Source organism: Ceratotherium simum, chromosome 15, assembly GCF_057802395.1.
Source record: "Ceratotherium simum simum isolate JZ-2026a chromosome 15, ASM5780239v1, whole genome shotgun sequence".
NCBI classification, from domain to species: Eukaryota; Metazoa; Chordata; class Mammalia; order Perissodactyla; family Rhinocerotidae; genus Ceratotherium; species Ceratotherium simum.
In genome coordinates, this window is record NC_141914.1 from 39400116 (window position 1) to 39418517 (window position 18402).

The following is an 18402-nucleotide window of genomic DNA, read 5'->3' on the forward strand; positions in this document are numbered from 1 at the left end:
GGATGGTGGGGCTGGGTCCTGAGGAGAATCAGGATTGTCTTGCCTGGCAACTGCTTAAGGGGAGGCCATTTACGATTCCTCAGGCAATGCAGGGTTAATCCCCTCAAATGGGATAGAAAGGCTGCTACCACTGGGTATAGGGAGGCCTCTTGCACTGGCAAAGAAGACTCATTAGAATTTAGGGGCTCAATGTCCCTGGCTTCATCATGGTCTTTTCACATATCCCCATCCCACCTTACAGGATCCCATTTTTTCCCAATCAATGCCCTCACTTTAAAGGTAGACACCGTGATGGGTTGACAGTTCAACTTGCATTGTAAATCAGCCAGTAGTAGGATGAGATCTTGCATTTGATTTTTAGCAGTCTAAGCCCTTAGGCTACAGGAGATAAGAGTCTCCTTCAAGGTACACAAAGAAGCCCTTAGGTCATTTATAGGGCACTTGAATTCAAATCTCTGAGTTCGTTCTTTCCTTTCACCACTTTGTCCAGACACAGTAGGAGCAACCAGCCAACCTTATTATTTTTGTTAGTTTTCTAAAAATGTTTGAAAATATGATATACACAGTCACCCAGCTCCTTGCTTTTTATAAGTAGTTGATTAGAAGTATCCAGTGGAGATATTTTGTGGATCTTTATTGCCAGATCACGCCATGGACTATCAATGTTTTCTTTACAACTGGAAATAGAATCATCCGTGTCTTTAAATCTAATGAGAATAGAGAGCCAATTCCAGAAACTCCAGAACCAATTCAGAAAACTCATCCTTAAAATTCTTTTCTTCTGGAACCACTCCTGGTACCAAAATCTGTATTAGTCAGAGTTCTCCAGAGAAACAAAACTCTAGGATGGAGATATATATTAGAGAGAGAGAGAGGTTTATTATAAGGTATTGGCTCATGCAATTATGGAGGCTGAGAAGTCTCACAGTCAGCCCTCTGCAAACTGGAGACCAGAAAGGCTGGTCATGTAGTTCAAAGGCCTGAGAGCCACAGAGCCAATGTTGTAGATTCCAGTCTGAGTCTGAAAGCCTGAGAACTAGGAACACTGAGGGCAGGAGAAGATGAATGTCCCAGCTCAACAGTCAGAGAGCAAAGCCTCCCTTCCTCCACTCTTTTGTTCTACTTAGGCCCTCAATGGATTAGATAATGTCCACCACATTGGGGTGGGCAATCTGCTTTACTCTACCAGTTCAAATGCTAATCTATTCTGGAAACACCTTCTCGGGCACACCTAGAGATAATGTTTAACCAGATATCTGGACATCCGTGATCCAGTCAAGTTGGCACATAAAATTAGCTATCACACTTGAGATCTCTGCAAAGGCTTGTAGCAGGAGTTCAAGAAATAGCTGTGCTAGAAATTGGTGTCTGTTTTTTTTTTTTTTTTTTTTAATCTATTTACAAGTAACTTGAGGTTTGTAGTGTTCTGTCTTCTACTTATGCTCAAGGCGTGGGATTCGTGTGGCTCTATTTGTTCTTTTTGTTCATCTATATAGTTTTTAGAGGATATGTGAAGATTCAGATTTTGCTAGTGACCCGGAAGTCCCTCTCTTTATCATTTTTGATAAACTTTTTATTTCAGACTACTAATTTTGTCATCAGCCATGTCTGTTCTTTTTTGTAAACTCATATAAATTTTTAGATTCTGGCATTGTCTTAGTTCTGCTGTAACAAGGTACCATAGACTGGGTGGCTTACAAACAACAGAAATTTATTTCTCACAGATCTGGAGGCTGGAAATCTGAGATCAGGGTGTCAGCATGGTCAAGTTCTGGTGAGAACCCTCTTCCAGGTTGCAGACTACCAACTCGTATCTTCACATGGTGGAAAGAGGGTGAAAGAGGGACTCTTATAGGAGCCCAATCCCGTTCCTGAGGGCTCCACCCTCATGACCTAATGACCTCCCCAAAGCCCCACTTTCTAATATCATCGTATTGGGGGTTAGGATTTTAATATATGAATTTTGGGAGAACACCAATGTTCAGGCCATCACAGGCATCACTCTTTCTTATTCTTTCATTCCTTTGTTTTCGTAATAGGCTGTTTTTGTATTATGGATGCAGTATCCTTTCAAGTGTCTGAGATTACTAATTAGAAAATATATAAGAATTCTTTTCTGTTTCTTTCATTATTTCTGTTTCTAGGTTGGTTGCTCTGTTTGTTCACCTCAATGCTTCTCTTTGATGCTTTGGTTTTATTCATTTCAGAAGACCTTTGGTTGCCTTTTCATATTTATGAATGAGGGTTATATTGTTAATATAATTATCTGGCTTGTATTTCATTTGCATTTGGGTAGGTCTGTTTAACCAAAGTCTTTGCACTTGAATGGGAGGAAAGTGAGGCCATCTGACTCTGCAACAGTGGGTGGATCCTGTAAACACATTTCCCTTTAGCATGTTTGACTAGGGAGTAGGAAGGGCTTTATTTATCATAATAAAGAGACTTTTGCCCTGGAGGCAGAGTTTTTTAGTCAATTCACTTCTAGAAAGACCTCCTTTTCATATTCTTCTGAGTCTTTTGTGAGGGCTAGAGTCTCTTCAAGCTCTGCTCTGCCTTCTCCCCAGCTTCAAAGCTCGTAATCTCTGCTCTCTCCAGGCACATTTAATTTGTAAAAGAAAGTGTTCTCAAGGCTATAGATGGAGGGCAAATGCTACAACCAGCTGCTCTCTGTTCACAACTGCCCGAGTGACTCCAAGGTTGGCCCATACAATGGACATCACCTGGAAGTTTGTTAATGTTGGGGAGGAAGAAATTTTCCTCTACCTTTCTAGGTTCTTCTGGCTGGTCTAAGAATTAAATTGACATGTCACAGATTAACAGGAGAAAATCCAATTTAATTTCATACGTATGAGGGTTCCATAAGAATAAGGGGGGCCCAAAGACAAATCAGACAGTTGGGGCTTATGTGCCACCTTGAGCTAAGGAGAAGCAGGTAGTGTTTTGGGACTTCAAAGGGAGGAAGGCAATTCACATGGAGATGGAAAAGCAAATGTTTGGTAGACAAAGTTTGCTGGGCTATGCAGAGACAATGTGACACAGAGCAGACTCTGATCTCTAGGCCCTGCCAGGTCTCCCCCACCACACCTAGTCCATATTCTTTGTAGATATCTCTGGTGATAGCTCTATTCTGGGAGCAGGCCCTTTATCTAAATTCTTTTAGGCAGTTAAGGGAGAGTTAACAAGAAAAACTTTCTGAGTCTTCTCTTTCTTAAAAATAATCAGCCTAAGTTAATCCTCATGCCAAAGAGACAGATTTTGAGGTGGCAAATTTTGCTCCCCTACATTAGAAATGCAGAACGTGGGGCCTCATCCCAGACTGCTTGAATTGGAATTGGTCTATTAACAAGATCCTCAGGTGATTGATGAGGACATTCAAGTTTGAGATTCATTCTTGTATATGACTCTCTAATTAATTACTCTGCCTTTCCTGCTCTCTGTCCCCACCTACTTCAAGACTGAGACTGTCTTGGAATGCCACTAAGAAGCCCTCAAGCATTTTTTCCACTCTATTTTCAGCATCACTAGAAAGAGGAATTTATTCATATCCACAATCCCCAAAAGATATGATCCTTTTCTAGTGACATTATCTATCTTTGCTTCCCCCACAGAATCCCCTAGTTTTTTCCATTTTCAAATATTAAATGTATATTCTAGAAATGAGTATCATTTAAAGAAAGTTGTGGTGGAGTGTTTTTGTGGAGGTGTCACTGACTAATTACCCCGGGGAACTCAAGGGAGATTTCGGAAGCATTTGACTGTTTCTCCAAATTGTTTTGTTGTTGTTGTTGTTGTTATGTTAAGAGATGCAGTCACCAACCACTCTGAACCAGACCGAGCCCCACCACAAGGGCAGTGCCTGCACAGATGACAACTGAGCCTGTGCAAGTGAATACCCACCTCTCCCTTTTGAGTATTCATCCCCATCTGAAATAAAAGTCCCCTACTTTCCTGTGCTTGGGGAAAGCCATGACCTTGGAAGTGATTCCACGTGATCTCCTATTTGCTGCAAATATAATCTAGTTTGTGTGACAACTACTTCTGGTGGAGAGTCTGATTTTAACTCACCAGGAGGAGACGAACCCGCTTTGGTTTGGTAACAGAGGGGGCGGGGTCCTTAAGACCGTCTAGAAGCCTTTTATGCCAACACTTTAAACAACTGCATTTTATTTTGTATCACTATCCACAGTAAAAAAAAAACAAAAGAAAAAAAACGGCAATATATTTTATTGATATATTTACTCATTCATGATGGAGTTTTAGGCTTACAGACACTTTATTGTGGCTCATACCTGTTTCTCTGCCCATTAATAAAATGGTGGTGGGGGGAATGGAATTTGAAATGTGGAAGCTATATAGGAAGGAACATTTGAATTTAGGAAAAGGCTACCTCATTCTGTGAGCAGCCTGGCAGAGAATTACATTGGCTTAGAGGCATTGGATGCCCTGGTATTGGATGTGTCTGGGGGAGCTGGATGGGCATCTTGCAGAGATGTGCAAGGGGATTCCTTCATTGTTAAAGGGTTGAACTGAGTCGTTGACCATGTTCCTTTCTCCTACAAAGAGCAAGTATCCTCTAAGTATTGTCTATCCTATGAATGAGTACAGTTGATTCCTAAAGTTTCAGCTCTCTATAACTCTAGATTTTTTTACTCATATACAACCAAAGAGCTTTTGGGTTTTTTTAATAATTTTATTTATTTATTTATTTTTCCCCCCAAAGCCCCAGTAGATAGTTGTATGTCATAGCTGCACATCCTTCTAGTTGCTGTATGTGGAACGCAGCCTCAGCATGGCCGGAGAAGCGGTGCGTTGGTGCGCGCCCGGATCTGAACCCAGGCCACCAGCAGCGGAGCGCACGCACTTAACCTAAGCCACGGGGCTGGCCCATGGGTTTTTTTAAATCTTTAAAATTTTTATAGAAAAATCTAAACATATGTAAATTCAGAAGACTCATATAATAAACACCTAAGTTTCTATGGCCTAGCTTCGACAATTATCAACTCATTGACAGTTGTGTTTCACCTATCGCTCCACCCACATTCCCTCCTATCATTATCTTGAAGCAGTTATTATATCATTTCATCTGTAAATGTTTCAGTATGTATTTCTAAAAGATAGACTCTTTTTATTTTTTATTTATTTATTTTTTAAAGATTTTATTATTTATTTATTTATTTATTCCCCCCCCCCCCAAACCCCCAGTAGATAGTTGTATGTCATAGCTGCACATCCTTCTAGTTGCTGTATGTGGGACACGGCCTCAGCATGGCTGGAGAAGCGGTGCGTCGGTGCGCGCCCGGGATCCAAACTCGGGCCGCCAGCAGCGGAGCGCACGCACTTAACCGCTAAGCCATAGGGCTGGCCCCACTCTTTTTAAAACATAATGATAATACCATTATCACATCATGATATATACCTTATTATCGCCAAATAATTGTTTTTGGATTTCTCCAATTGTCCTTTTTTCTTTTAACTTTGTTTGATCAAGATCCAAAAAGGGGAGAAGGATACCTTGCCATTGGTTGCTCTGTAGATTCTCCCTCCTCCTCTCACCCAGGCCCTTTGATGTTCCTCAAAGCACTATTCTTTCCTGGCTTTCCTGTGCAGTAGGAGCGCATCTGATTCTCCTCATTGGTTTGGGCAGGGAATTGCAATTATCATCAAGGAGAACACTAGAGTCACAGCCTTCAGTCCCTTCTAAATAAAGACTTGAGTTTTCCTACAGAGAACATGGGAAGCAACTTTCCACTCTGGAAGAGGCATCAAAGAATATAGCAAAAGATAAGGTAAGGTGAGGTTTTAGGTTTGAGGAGAGAGGGAAGATATAAAGAAGATTCTGAAATATTCGAGAGATTAAACTAAATTGTCCCCTATGTATTTCCTTCTTAATTTGAGATTACCTTATAATGTCTTCCAAATTCTATAAAAATTATCAACTGAATTTGTAGGAGTACATCTGTGGTCTCTAGGGACTTGAAGTCACTACACAGAATTAGAGAGTCATAGAATGTTGAAGTTGGAAGGAGTGTTTGAGACGAGCTGGTGCCAGCCCACCATTTTGCAGGTGAAGATGCCAAGAGAATGCCAACTGCCATAAGACTGGAAAGCAGTATGAAATCTTTACTTCTGAATTAGAGGAATATTAAAAAAAAAAAAAAAACTTAGGCTGATCATTCTAACTCCTATACCAGGAACAACCTTGAGCACTGCCATTCAAAAGGGAATTCCTAAGATGACTTAAGATCGCAGAGTAACTATCAACAAACATAAATGGTTCTAAAGAGTAGTTTGATTTCCTCCAGTAAGATGCCCCATAGGCAATATGCCACAGACAGTCGTATTAGTGCTTGGAATTAGGTATTTGAATTAGGGTTACCAATTGTCCTAGTTTTCCTGAGACTATCCATGTTTTAGCACTGAAAGTCCTATGTCCCAGGAAACTCGGTCCTGGACAAACTAGGATGGTTGGTCACCCTGCATTTAACTCAGTTCTTATGGCAATGCAGTAAAATTTCAGTTAACCAAAATATTTTCTATTGCTAGGTTACTAAAAAAGGCAAATTATAGGAAAATATATTGATATCAGAGCCTAATTAAGAAAATAAATACCACATCCATGACAAAACTGCTTTGGTATTTTGAGGTCAGGACACATTTACTTCAATCTCTTACACTTCTGTATTTATATTTAGTCATATTCAAAATGTCAGGTTTGACTCATCAAAAATTCAATTCTCTTTGTTATGGAGGAGTTACTAAGATTGGAAAATGAAGGAATATAGTGTTAAAGTATTTTCCAGACTAAGAGAGTATGAATTTTGTGTCATGAGCATTGGTCTCGGAGTCTGAAGACTTCGATTGAATCTTAACTCTCCACATAGTATGTGACTTTGGGAAAGTTATTATTATTTTTTAAACATCTCTGAGGATTAGTTTCCTCATCTATAAAGTGGAAATATTATCACCAACCTGGTTGTGAGGGTGGTTGTGAGGACTTTATTAAATAGCATTTATGCAAGTGTCTAGCACATCATAGGGCCTTAGTGTTAAAAAGAACAACAGAGATTAAAACAGCCAAGTGTTACTTAAAGAAATACATTGTTCAGAAAATCCATTTCCTGTGCATCTGGTTTAGTTGAGGTTTTGATGCTTCTGTGGAACCAGATAGAATGAGAAAAAACCCACAGTAGTTGATATTACTGCATGTTGTTTAGGATATGTACTTTATGGGAGGTTATTCAAAATTGTTGTTGTGACTTATTTTCTCTTCTTCCTGAATTGTGACCTGTACACAATTGTGTCAGGAGACACAGCCCTTTATGTACACAAGAATTTTCCCCACTGGTTGCCCAGATGCTCTGGTCATGAGACATGGCCTGCATGGAGCTGAGAAGAGCCTTATTGTGAGGGGCATTTGCCCTCAGTTTGGCTGGAGAGGCCACATACGCTGGCAGCTGCTTAATTTATAGATCAAAGAACAGCCTGTCTTTATGTACTGTGTTCTGTTCCTCTCCCAGCTCCACCTTGTTTAAGAGCCCTGGGTGCTGCCTTAGAATTTTCTTCAATGATTATTTGGTTTAAAGAAAAAAGAAAAGAAAACACTAATAACAGCAAATATACAAAATAAAATTGCCACAAGGTAGAAGCAGATCTGCTGTGAAAAAAGATTGAAGGGGAGCAATGGGATGGGGTTAAGAGCATGAACATCGGTGTCAGAGAGCTGAGTTTGAAATGCAGTTTTGCTAGTGATATCAGGCAAGTTATTTTCTTTCTATCAGCTTTTGTTTCCTTATCTGTAAAATGGAGAGAACAATATCTTTCATAAGATTAAGTGAGAAAAAATAAATATTCCTGACAAATGATAGGAGCTCAATCTATAGTAGCTATTATTATCTAAAATTATCATTGTTGTTATTAATGTCAGTTTGCTTTTGCTGTACTACAGAACTGTTTTGCTCATTCTGGTATCCTCTTTGATCAGCCTGACATGTATTGGGCACTTGATAAGTATGGATCTTTGTTTTTAAATTTTATAATATTTTTCCTTTTTCACAACTTGAATTTATTTAATTCTTTGGGTTTTTAAACTGAGTTGTAATTTACGTCTAGTAAAGTATACAAATCTCAACTGTATAGCTCAATGAATATTTACCTGTTTATACACTATGTAACAACCAATATTTCTGTGAAGGTTCCCTCCTTCTTCTTTTCCATCAATATCTGCACGCCTAGTCCCTCATTTCTTTACTTCCCTCCCCCAAGGAAACCACTATTCTGACTTTTATCAGTATTGATTAGAAAAATTGCAAAATATGTGCAAGCTAAGCAGCCACCTCTAAATAATCCATAGACTAAAGAAGAGATCACAAAGAAAATTAGAAAACATTTTTAGCTGAACAATAACAAAAACAATATATCAACATTTCTGTGACGTAGTTACAGCAGTGTCTAGGAGGAAATTATTGCTTTAAATACTTGTATTAGAAGAGAGGAAGGGTTTAAAATCAATGATCTGATCTTCCACCTTAAGAAGTTAAAAAAAGAGAATGGCAATTAAACCCAAAGAAAGGAGAAGGAAGGAAATTGTAAAGGAAAAAAAAAAAGGTAAATGAATTAGAAAATGGAAGAATACTAGAGTTCCAATTTAATTTCACGGTGATCAGAAATACCCCCTCTATGGTTTCAGTCCTTTAAAATTTGTTAAGATTGACTTTATGGCCTAGGGTAATGGACTGTTTTAAGAAATGTCCCATGTGCATTTGAAAAGAATGTGTGTTCCACAGTTGTTGGTTGTCGAGTTTTTCAAAGTCAGGTCTATATCCTTACTGATTTTTTGACTGCTTGTTCTATCAGTTACTAAGAGAGAAGTGTTAAAACCTCTAACTTCGATTGTGGATTTATCTACTTTTCTTTTAGTTCTATCACTTTTTGATTAATGTATTTTGAAGCAATGTTACTGCATACATACATATTTAGGATTGTTATGTCTTCCTGATAAACTGACCCTTTTATCTTTATAAATCTTTTATCGCTGTCAATCTTCTTTATCTTGAGCACTACTTTTTCTAATATTAACATAGCCACGCTGGCTTTCTTATGATTAGTGATTGCATGGTGTATCTTTTACCATCGTTTTTCTTTCAATCTATCTCTGTCCTTATGTTTAAAGTGTAATCACTCTCTCTTATAATCAGTATTTTCACTCTTACACTATTTTCTTTTTAAATGGAGCAGTATAAACCATTTCCACTTAAGGTGATTGTTGAGATTGGCTGGGTTTAAATCTACCATCTTTCCCTTTGTACCATCTGTAACTTGTTTCTTTATTTCTCCTTTCCTACTGTACTAGTCTGTTCCAGCTGCCAAAAAACAATACCACAGACTGGATGGCTTAAACAACAGAAATTTATTTTCTCACAGTTCTGGAGGCTAGAAGTCCAAGATCAGGTTTCCGGCCAACTCCTTTTCTGGTGAAGGCTCTCTTCTTGGCTGCAGGTGGCTGCATTCTTCCTGTGTTCTCATAAAGCAGAGCAAGAGCTCTTGTTTCTCTTCCTCTTCTTATAAGGGCACCAGCCCTATTGAATTAGGGCCCCACCTTTATGACCTTATTTATCCTCTGTCACCTCCTTGCATGCCCTATCTTTAGTTACAGTCACAGTGGGAGTTAGAGCTTCAACATATAAATTTTAGGGGGACACCTAAAGGATCTGCCCTCTTTTGAATTATTCAAGTATTTTCAGTATCCCATTTTATCTCCTCTACTGGATTTTAAGCAACGGTTTCTCTAGTGTTACAGTATGTATCCTTTTACATATATAATATATCCAATAATTATTTTTGCTTTGAATAGTCAGTAGTCTTTTAGTGAAATGAAAAGCCTAGTTGATAATGTTTATCCACAAATTTAGTGTTTACAGTGCTCTTCATGCCTTCTTGCACATTCAGGTTACCACATGGGATTATTTCCTTTCAGAAACGTTCATTTGCCTATTACCAGAATAGGCAACCATCATTTCTTATGGAAGCTTCGTCTAGTATTTGCTCACTATGAAAGGTCTTAACTCTTTCTAGAATTGGTTCATTTAGCTTTCTTTGTCTTCAGAGTTCTCTAATATCTTTAAGGAGAAATATGAATTTTTAATTTAACCAGTTTTGTTTTTTCTTTTTCTTTTTTTTGACTAGGAATGAAAGTCTTCCTGTTCAGCAGCTGAACCTCCTTTTCAGGCTGTTTATTTTTCTTACACTTTCACGCTTCCAACTTCATTCAGCCTGGAGAACATCCTTTAATATTTCTTGAAGTATGTGTCTGCTGGCAATAAATTCTCTCAGCTCTAGTTGTGTGGAAATGTCCTTATTTTACCTTCATTTTTTAAAATGAATTTTCAATGGGTATAGAATTCTTTTTTTTATAATTTTATTTATTTATTTATTTTTTCCCCCAAAGCCCCAGTAGATAGTTGTACGTCATAGCTGCACATCCTTCTAGTTGCTGTATGTGGGACGCGGCCTCAGCATGGCCGGAGAAGCGGTGCGTTGGTGCACGCCCGGGATCCGAACCCGGGCCGCCAGCAGCGGAGCGCGTGCACTTAACCGCTAAGCCACGGGGCCGGCCCTAGAATTCTAAATGGGTAGTTTTTTCAGGTCAATACTCTGAAGATATCATTCCACTGGATTGTAGCTTCCATAGTTTCTATTGAAAAGTCAGTGATAATTTTTAATATTCTTCTTCTGAAGGTAATGTGTCTTTTTTCACTTGTTGCTTTTAAGATTTTCTCCTTATCTTTAATTTTCAGCCATGTGGCTTTGATATGCCTAGGTGAATTTTTCTTTGTATTTATCCTGCTTGGTATTGGACGAGTTGCTTGAATCTGTGAGTTGATGTCTTGGATCAGATATGGAAAATTCTTTACCAGTACTTTTTAAAATATTGTTTCTGTAACATACTCTCTCTCCTCTTCTGGAACTTCTGTTCATGTCCCACATCTCTTTCACATTCTGTTCTTTCAATTTTTCCCCTCTCTTGTGTTTCAGTTTAAATATTTTCAATTGATGTGTTTTCAGTTCCACCTATCATGTCTTCTGCTATGTTCAGTCTGCTCTTAAACCAATTCAGTGAGTTCTTAATTTCAGATATTGATGTTTTGTAATTCTAGAAGGTTCATTTGATTCTTTATTATAGATTTTAATTCTCTTAAATAGAAATAATGCATCTTTTAATCTATTTTGTCTACCTTTTTCTGTTTTCTTTAACATGTTGATCATAGTTATTTTGAAGTTTTTGTCTGCCAAAAATAGAAACATCTTTGAGTCTGTATCTATTGAGTATATTTTTTCTCCTGATTATTGGTTATTTTTTCATGCTTCTTTGCATTTCTATTAATTTTTAATTTTATGCTGGATATCATAGATGATATCTTGTAGAGGCTTGTCTGCTTACAAACAGTATTAAGTTTTGATCTGGCAGGCAGTTAAATTACTGGTAGATTACCTTGATCTTTTTGAGGCCTGATTTTAGGTTTTCTTAGGGCAAGTCCATTTCTGTTTTGTCCTTAATCCTAGAGTGTAGCTGTAATCCTATGGCAACTCCTATGGTGTTTCATTTATCCTAGAGCATGGCCTTTCCGCCTGAAGTATGGAGTTATACCTGAATGCCCAGGGTATTCGTCAAAGTCTGTCTATTCTGGCTGTGTCCAAACACCAATTGTCTCTCCCCAGAACTATGCAAGCTTCATAATTTCTCATCAGTTCTCACATGTACTGTTGTCCTCTGTTGGCCTCTTGGAGTCTCAGCTAAAATTGTGGGGTCCAGGAGTTAGCTGAGCATTAAAGGGGAATTTCCATTAAGACTTCTGGGGTTGCCTCTCTGAGGCTTCCCTTCTTGACAGCCACTCTCCCTCAAATCCTGGCCACTTTTGCATTTATAATCTCCAATCTCTGCCTTTTCTACCCAGTGAGACCACCCCTCCTTGCACTGTGGCTTGGCCTGGAAAATGTCCCCAGTGAGAGAACCTGGGTCGATGTGGAACTGTGATAATGGGTTGGCCGAGTAATGCTTACTTCATATCAGCTACTTATGTTTTCTTGCAAAATTTGCTTAGATCTTCTGCCTTATTCACATACAGATACTTTTTAGGGTAAAGCTCACCTTTTACCCAATATTAGAGAGTTAATGAAGGTTTACTGTAGGCCAACTACTTTTCATGTACTTGATCTCTTTTAATCTCCATGAAAAGCACACAAGAAATAATCATTATAATACTTCTGTAGTGTTACCAAGTGCCATGCATTGTTCTGAGCATTTTATACATCTGTACTACACATACTCATTTAATCCTCACACCAACCCTATAGATACATACTATTATCATTCCAACTTTACAAACGAGGAGTCTCAGAAACTATAGAGGCCAAGTAACTTTCACCCTAAAATACACAGTATGTAAATGGTAGAATTCAGATTTCAAACCTAGGCAGTCTGGCTTCAGAATTTGTGCTTTTAGCCACGTCACTGTTGGTGGTATCGTTCTCATTTTAAAGATAAGGAAACTGAGCTTTAGAGAGGTTAGGGGATCTCCCCAAGGTCTCAGTGCTAGTAAGTGGCAGCACTAGGATTTGAACCAGCTTCCAAAGCCTTTGCTCTTTCCTTTATACCATAGTTCCTCCCAAAGATAGAGAGAAAAAAATGGTATCCCTTTTAGGACTTTAGTTTAAAAGAATTTTGTGGGGACTTAGAGGGAACTTAACAGCTTCCTTTTGTTCTTAATGAAGATGATATCTTCTTATGCATATAGTTTGCTGGCTGTTTATGACCAGGCACTGGAGGGGAGTTCTTTTTCCCATTGACGTGTTATTTCTGAACACCTCTAGGACTGACTCCTAGGGAAGCATACTGGTACCTCCGAGAATGTCAGTCTTGGCAGTGGAAAGATGGCAGAGCTCAACTTTGAGGTCCTCTGCCTACACTGGGATGTGTGATGCTCAACTGACACGTGCATCTTCCTTTAGGTAGGAGTGTGTGTGCTCCTTGGGTGTTTCATACATTTGCCAGCCGTTAACAGAGCCCTTGAGAGGGTTTGAGACACCAAGTATTTCTGTTTTGTTAAGGCTGGCAGACTGAGATGAGGAGAGGAAGTTGGCTCCTTTGTCAGGGAAGTCAGACCCAGTTATTCCCTTGTGCCATGCAGAGTGTTTACACTTGAGCCTGGAGTGCCACAGAGGCTGTAGAATGTATTCTGCTGAGGGAGCCACCCAAAACCCAAGTGTCTCACCTGGTCTCTGATACTGACCATCCTTTTTTGCAGTGTGGAGGCTGCCAGCATCGGATTCATCATTGTCATCGACAGACGAAGGGACAAGTGGAGCTCCGTGAAAGCATCCTTGACACGAATAGCTGTAAATATTTGTTTTTGTGCTATTGTTATAAAAGTAATTTAAATCATCTAATCAACTATTTCATATCAAAGTCATGGGGAAAAGGCAATTATTTTATGCCAAATTTTGGGGAGGTTTTTGTAGCAGAGGCTGTTGTGTCGTGTCCATATCCCGTCTGCCACCTGGAGGTCATTGCAGACAATTCCTGAGCATGTCAAAGGCTTCCTGAGTCTCTCTACCTTATTGACCTCTCTGGTCACTGCAGAGGGGCAGGTAGGGAGTGCTGGGAAGTTAATGTCCCAGGAGTGACCTGAAACTATTGAGTTGTGGGAGTTGGTGGATAAATACTCCTCAATGGGGCAATTGTGAGATATGTTCCACACAGTATCTCAGAGGGTCCCAGCCCTTCTTGCCCATACCAGTGCCCCCTCATTGGTACATTCGCTTTCTAGCCATCACTATCTCACCCTCCCTCCCGCCCTGACTCCCTCACTGTGTTTTCTGGAAATACCTCCTCAATAAACTCTTTATACCCAGATCCTTGTCTTAGGGTTTGCTTAGGGGTCACCCAATATAAGACAGTCTTCATTTCAGTATTCAAGTTATTTTTTCTGGCAAAACCAGACAAAATGATATGATATGTGCTTGCTTTTGACGTTAAATTATCCAAACAACCTTGGATGAGTTTCCTTTTCCCTCTAATTATTCTGATTTTGATCCCTGTTTGTTGCCTTTCAGCAAGTAAATGTATCCTTTCTCTGTAGGCACCTCAGACAGGGATCTCAGCCACATGGGCAGGCAGAGACACCTCAGGACCAGCCACACCAGCATTTCCACCAAAGCATGGACTCCCTGGGGCAGTTGGCACTGGTGGAAGAGGGTGGGATATGTAGGGTGGTAATGTGTGTGGAGGCTCAGACGGGAGAGGGACATTTGAAGCCTCACTTGTGCCTACTTACAGAAGCAGTCATACATACAGACGTGCACATAGAGTCTCTCTCAAAGCCCTTTAGAGCCTCAGCCAGAGACACAAATAGTGTCTCAGCTCACACATCCTGTTACAACAGAACAAAATGCAAGGTTCTTCTGTTTAGGAGCTTGCATTTCAAAGATGGGGGAAGGGAAGTCTTCCTTCCCTTTGTACGTGGATTGTTTTGTCCCTTTGGTTCAGTTTTGGTTATAGGATTTATTTTGGGGGTAACTAAAATGATGGTTGATGCCCTGAGGATTTAGACACTTAGTGCCCATGACTATTTCAGAGGACTGGCCTCTAGAGAATTCTGGTTTCCCAGAGTCCATAGACAATACTTGAATAATTTAATACTTGAGCCTAATTTGTCCAAGAATTGCATTGATTATGTTATGCATAAAAGATACTGTAGTTCAGGGATCCCAAAACCTGGCTACCAATCAGAATCTCTTCATGTGCTTGTTAAAATACTGAAACCTGGACTTCATCCCAGTCCTAATAAATTGGAACATTCTAGAGCAAAGACCAGATTAATTTTTTAACAAGCGTGTCAGGAAGTTGCTTTTTGGAATCACTGGAAGAATGGAAAGCCATGAGCAATGGGAAACTTGGATTCCCAACTTTGCCACTAAGTTGTGATATGAATCTGATTATCTCGTTTCTCAGAACCTCACCTCAAGATGAGGGCCATGCTTCCTGAAAGCAACCTAGCAATAATATGCATCAAGAGCCCTTAAAATACTAAGTCTTTGACTCAGTAATTCTTTTAAGAAGCTATTCTAAGAAAATGTTCCAGGGCCGGCCCCGTGGCTTGGTGGTTAAGTGCGCGCGCTCCGATGCTGGTGGCCCGGGTTCGGATCCCGGGCGCGCACCGAGGCACCACTTCTCCGTCCATCCTGAGGCCGAGTCCCACATACAGCAACTAGAAGGATGTGCAGCTATGACATACAACTATCTACTGGGGCTTTGAGGGGAAAAATAAATAAATAAAATCTTAAAAAAAAAAAAAAAAAAGAAAATGTTCCAAAATGTGGATAAAGATGTTCATTTCAGTGTTATGTATAATAGTAAAAATATGGCAAAGCCTAAATCACTAGCAGTAAGGGATTGGTAAAATAAATTATGCACCCATGAAAAATAATATTTCCAAAGAATTTCAAATAACAAGAATAAAAACTCATGGTATAATATTTAAGTGAAGAAGCAGCTTACAAAATATTTATATAGTATGAGTTTAACCACGATAAAGATATTTAATCAAAGAAAATAGCCTACAAGTATTTAGATTGAAATATTAAAAATGGCTATGAGATTATGAGTGGTTTTCTTTTTCTAATGTATACTTTTCCTAATTTCCCAATTTTTCTATAAAGAATATGAGTTATTTTTATAATCAGTAACATTTTTTGTTTGTTTGTTTAGTTCTGGTTTGGTTTTTAAGGAGGAGTTCGAATTTTCTGACCTCTGAGATCTCTTTCAGCTCTGAATCCTAAGAAATGTATTCTAATTCTTTGGCATTCATGGTGTCCACTTTAACTTTCTCATCTGTGATCTTGGGCAAGAGGAGACCAATGGATGTGACATTTTCCCTGACACTTTTGTGATCCTTCTAGGTAGCATTTCCAGGAAACTTGCAGCTCATATTCATTCTTCGTCCATCTTGCTTTATCCAGAGGACATTCACTGACATTGGCATTAAATTCTATCGAAATGAATTTAAAATGAAAGTGCCGGTAAGCATGACCTTTCATCTTGTCTTCATTTGGTTCTGGCATGCGTAGAAGATGGCATCTGAGTTGGGTTTCTAAGGAAGGTAGGACTCCACAGGTACAGAGGGAGAGGAGGTTATCTGCCCAGAGGGGATAGCATGTGTAAGGACGTGGAGGCAGGAAGTATACACTTTATGTGAGGTCCATGGGGAAGCCCCATTCTTATTAGAGTACATATAGGGTAATCTTTTGGAGTACATATAAGATAATCTTTTGGAAGAAAAGGTAGGAAACATGAAATAGGTCTTAAGTATAAGGATAAAGGGTCTGGATTTTATTCAGTAGGCAATGGGGATCTAGTGAAGTTTTTTGAGTTGGGGAGTGACTTGGGTAAAGTGGTGCTGGAGTTATATAAATGTGAAGGTGTTGTCCAAGACTGTAGAAAAAGACTGAAGGAGGAAGAGAAATTGTAAAGGTACAGATGAAAGAAAATAAGGATCTAAAATATGAGGGTGATATAAATATAGGCAACTGTAGAGTAAAAATAAAAACAAACACTGTGATAACTCATAACAAATTAAAATGCCAAGATTAAAAATTTTACCTCTAACTTTGACAGAGATGTGGGGGAAACAGGCACTTTCATACTTTGCTGATAGGAATGAAGTTGGTAATGACCAATATGAAGGACTAATTGGCAGTATTTATCAAAAATTAAAATGTACACACTCTTTGACCTTCCTATAAAAGTTATTCTACAGATACTTTCTCATATGTACACAAAGCTGCATATACAATGATATTCATTACCAAATTGTTTGTAATAGTAAATGATTGGACACAACTTACTGCCCAACAAGAGGGGACTGGTTAAATAAATTATGGTCTACCTGATCAATGAAATACTTTGCAGCCATCAAAAGTGGTAAAGTATGGTATGACCACAGTGGAAACAGTTGGCAGTTTCTTATAAAGTTAAACATACACCTACCCTATGACCCATCCAAGAGAAATGAAAACACATGTCCACAAAAAAGACATGTACAAGAATGTTCATCAATAGGTGAATGGATAAAGAAATTATGGCATATTCATATGATGGAATCACATTAAGCAATAAAAAAGAGTGAAGTACTGATACATGTAACAACATGGACACATGTCAAAAATATTCTCTTGAAAGAAAGAAGCTAGACATTAAAGAGTATATACTCTGTGATTCTTTTTTTTTTTTTTTTTTGGTGAGGAAGACTGACCCTGAGCTAACATCCATTGCCAATCTTCCTCTTTTTGCCTGAGGAAGATTGTCCCTGAGCTAGCATCGGTGCCAATCTTCCTCAATTTTGTATGTGAGATGCTGCCACAGCATGACTTGACAAGTGGTGTGTAGATCCGCACCCGGGGATCTGAACCCACGAACCCCAGGCCACCGAAGTGGAGCACGTGGACTTAACCATTATGCCACTGGGCCAGCCCCTGTGATTCTTTTTATATAAAGTTCAAGAAGAGGCAAAACTAAGCTATGGTGGTAGAAAATCAAAACAGTGGCTGCTGTTGGGGTGAGGGGTAGTGGAGATTGACTAGAAGGAGGCACAAGGGAACTTTCTGAGGAGAGGTTCTATATCTTGATTGGATGGTGTTAGGTGTATATATTTGTAAAAAGTAATTGAACTACACTTTTAAAATCTGTGCATTTTATTGATGTAAATTATATCAATTGAAAAATGAAAAACAGAAAAAATAAGAAATCTATAGTGATATAGAAAAGTTTCTAATATATATTTTGGTTTTATTTTTTGTTTAGTTGGAAATAATTTCAAACTCAGAAAAATTCCAAGAATAAGAATATTACAAAGAACATTCCGTGCCCTTTACCCAGATTCATTCACTTATTGTTAACATTTTATCTTCATTTGCTTTATTATTTATTATTTGCTTCTCTCTATACGTTATTATACATCTCTATAGAAGTATACAATTCTTTCTCTCTATTATATATTATAATATGTATATTTATAGAAAGAAAAATATACATATAGAAATTATGTGTATGTGTGTATGTATGTACAGGATCCAGTCTAGGATCAGATAGTGCATTTAGTTGTCATGTCTCTTGAGTCTCTAATCTGAAACATTTCCACAGCCTTTCTTTGTCTTTTATGACATTAGCATTTTTGAATAACACAGTCCCTTAAAAAAAATAAAACATACCTCATTTGGGGCTTGTGTGATGCTTTCTCTGGGTTCGATTTTGGTTATGCATTCCCAGCTGGACTACTACTTAGGTGATGTCATGTCCTTCTCAGGGTATCACATGTGGAGACACACAGTGTTCATCTGCCCCTCATTGGT

General features: G+C 38.8%; 1 protein-coding gene across 10 annotated transcripts in view; it reads left to right on the plus strand.

The window, feature by feature from the left end:
• MCF2L2 (MCF.2 cell line derived transforming sequence-like 2) overlaps positions 1-18402 on the plus strand; it is a 239218-nt gene that overhangs the window by 66844 nt on the left and 153972 nt on the right. For 9 of the 10 annotated variants that reach the window (XM_087439950.1, XM_087439947.1, XM_087439955.1 and 6 more), the window contains 2 exons: positions 13302-13392; positions 15955-16074. In XM_087439950.1, the coding sequence (XP_087296076.1) occupies positions 13302-13392; positions 15955-16074 (211 nt within the window). Of the gene's footprint in view, positions 1-12846; positions 13006-13301; positions 13393-15954; positions 16075-18402 lie in introns of those variants that run through there. The other variant, XM_087439954.1, reaches the window with a different exon arrangement.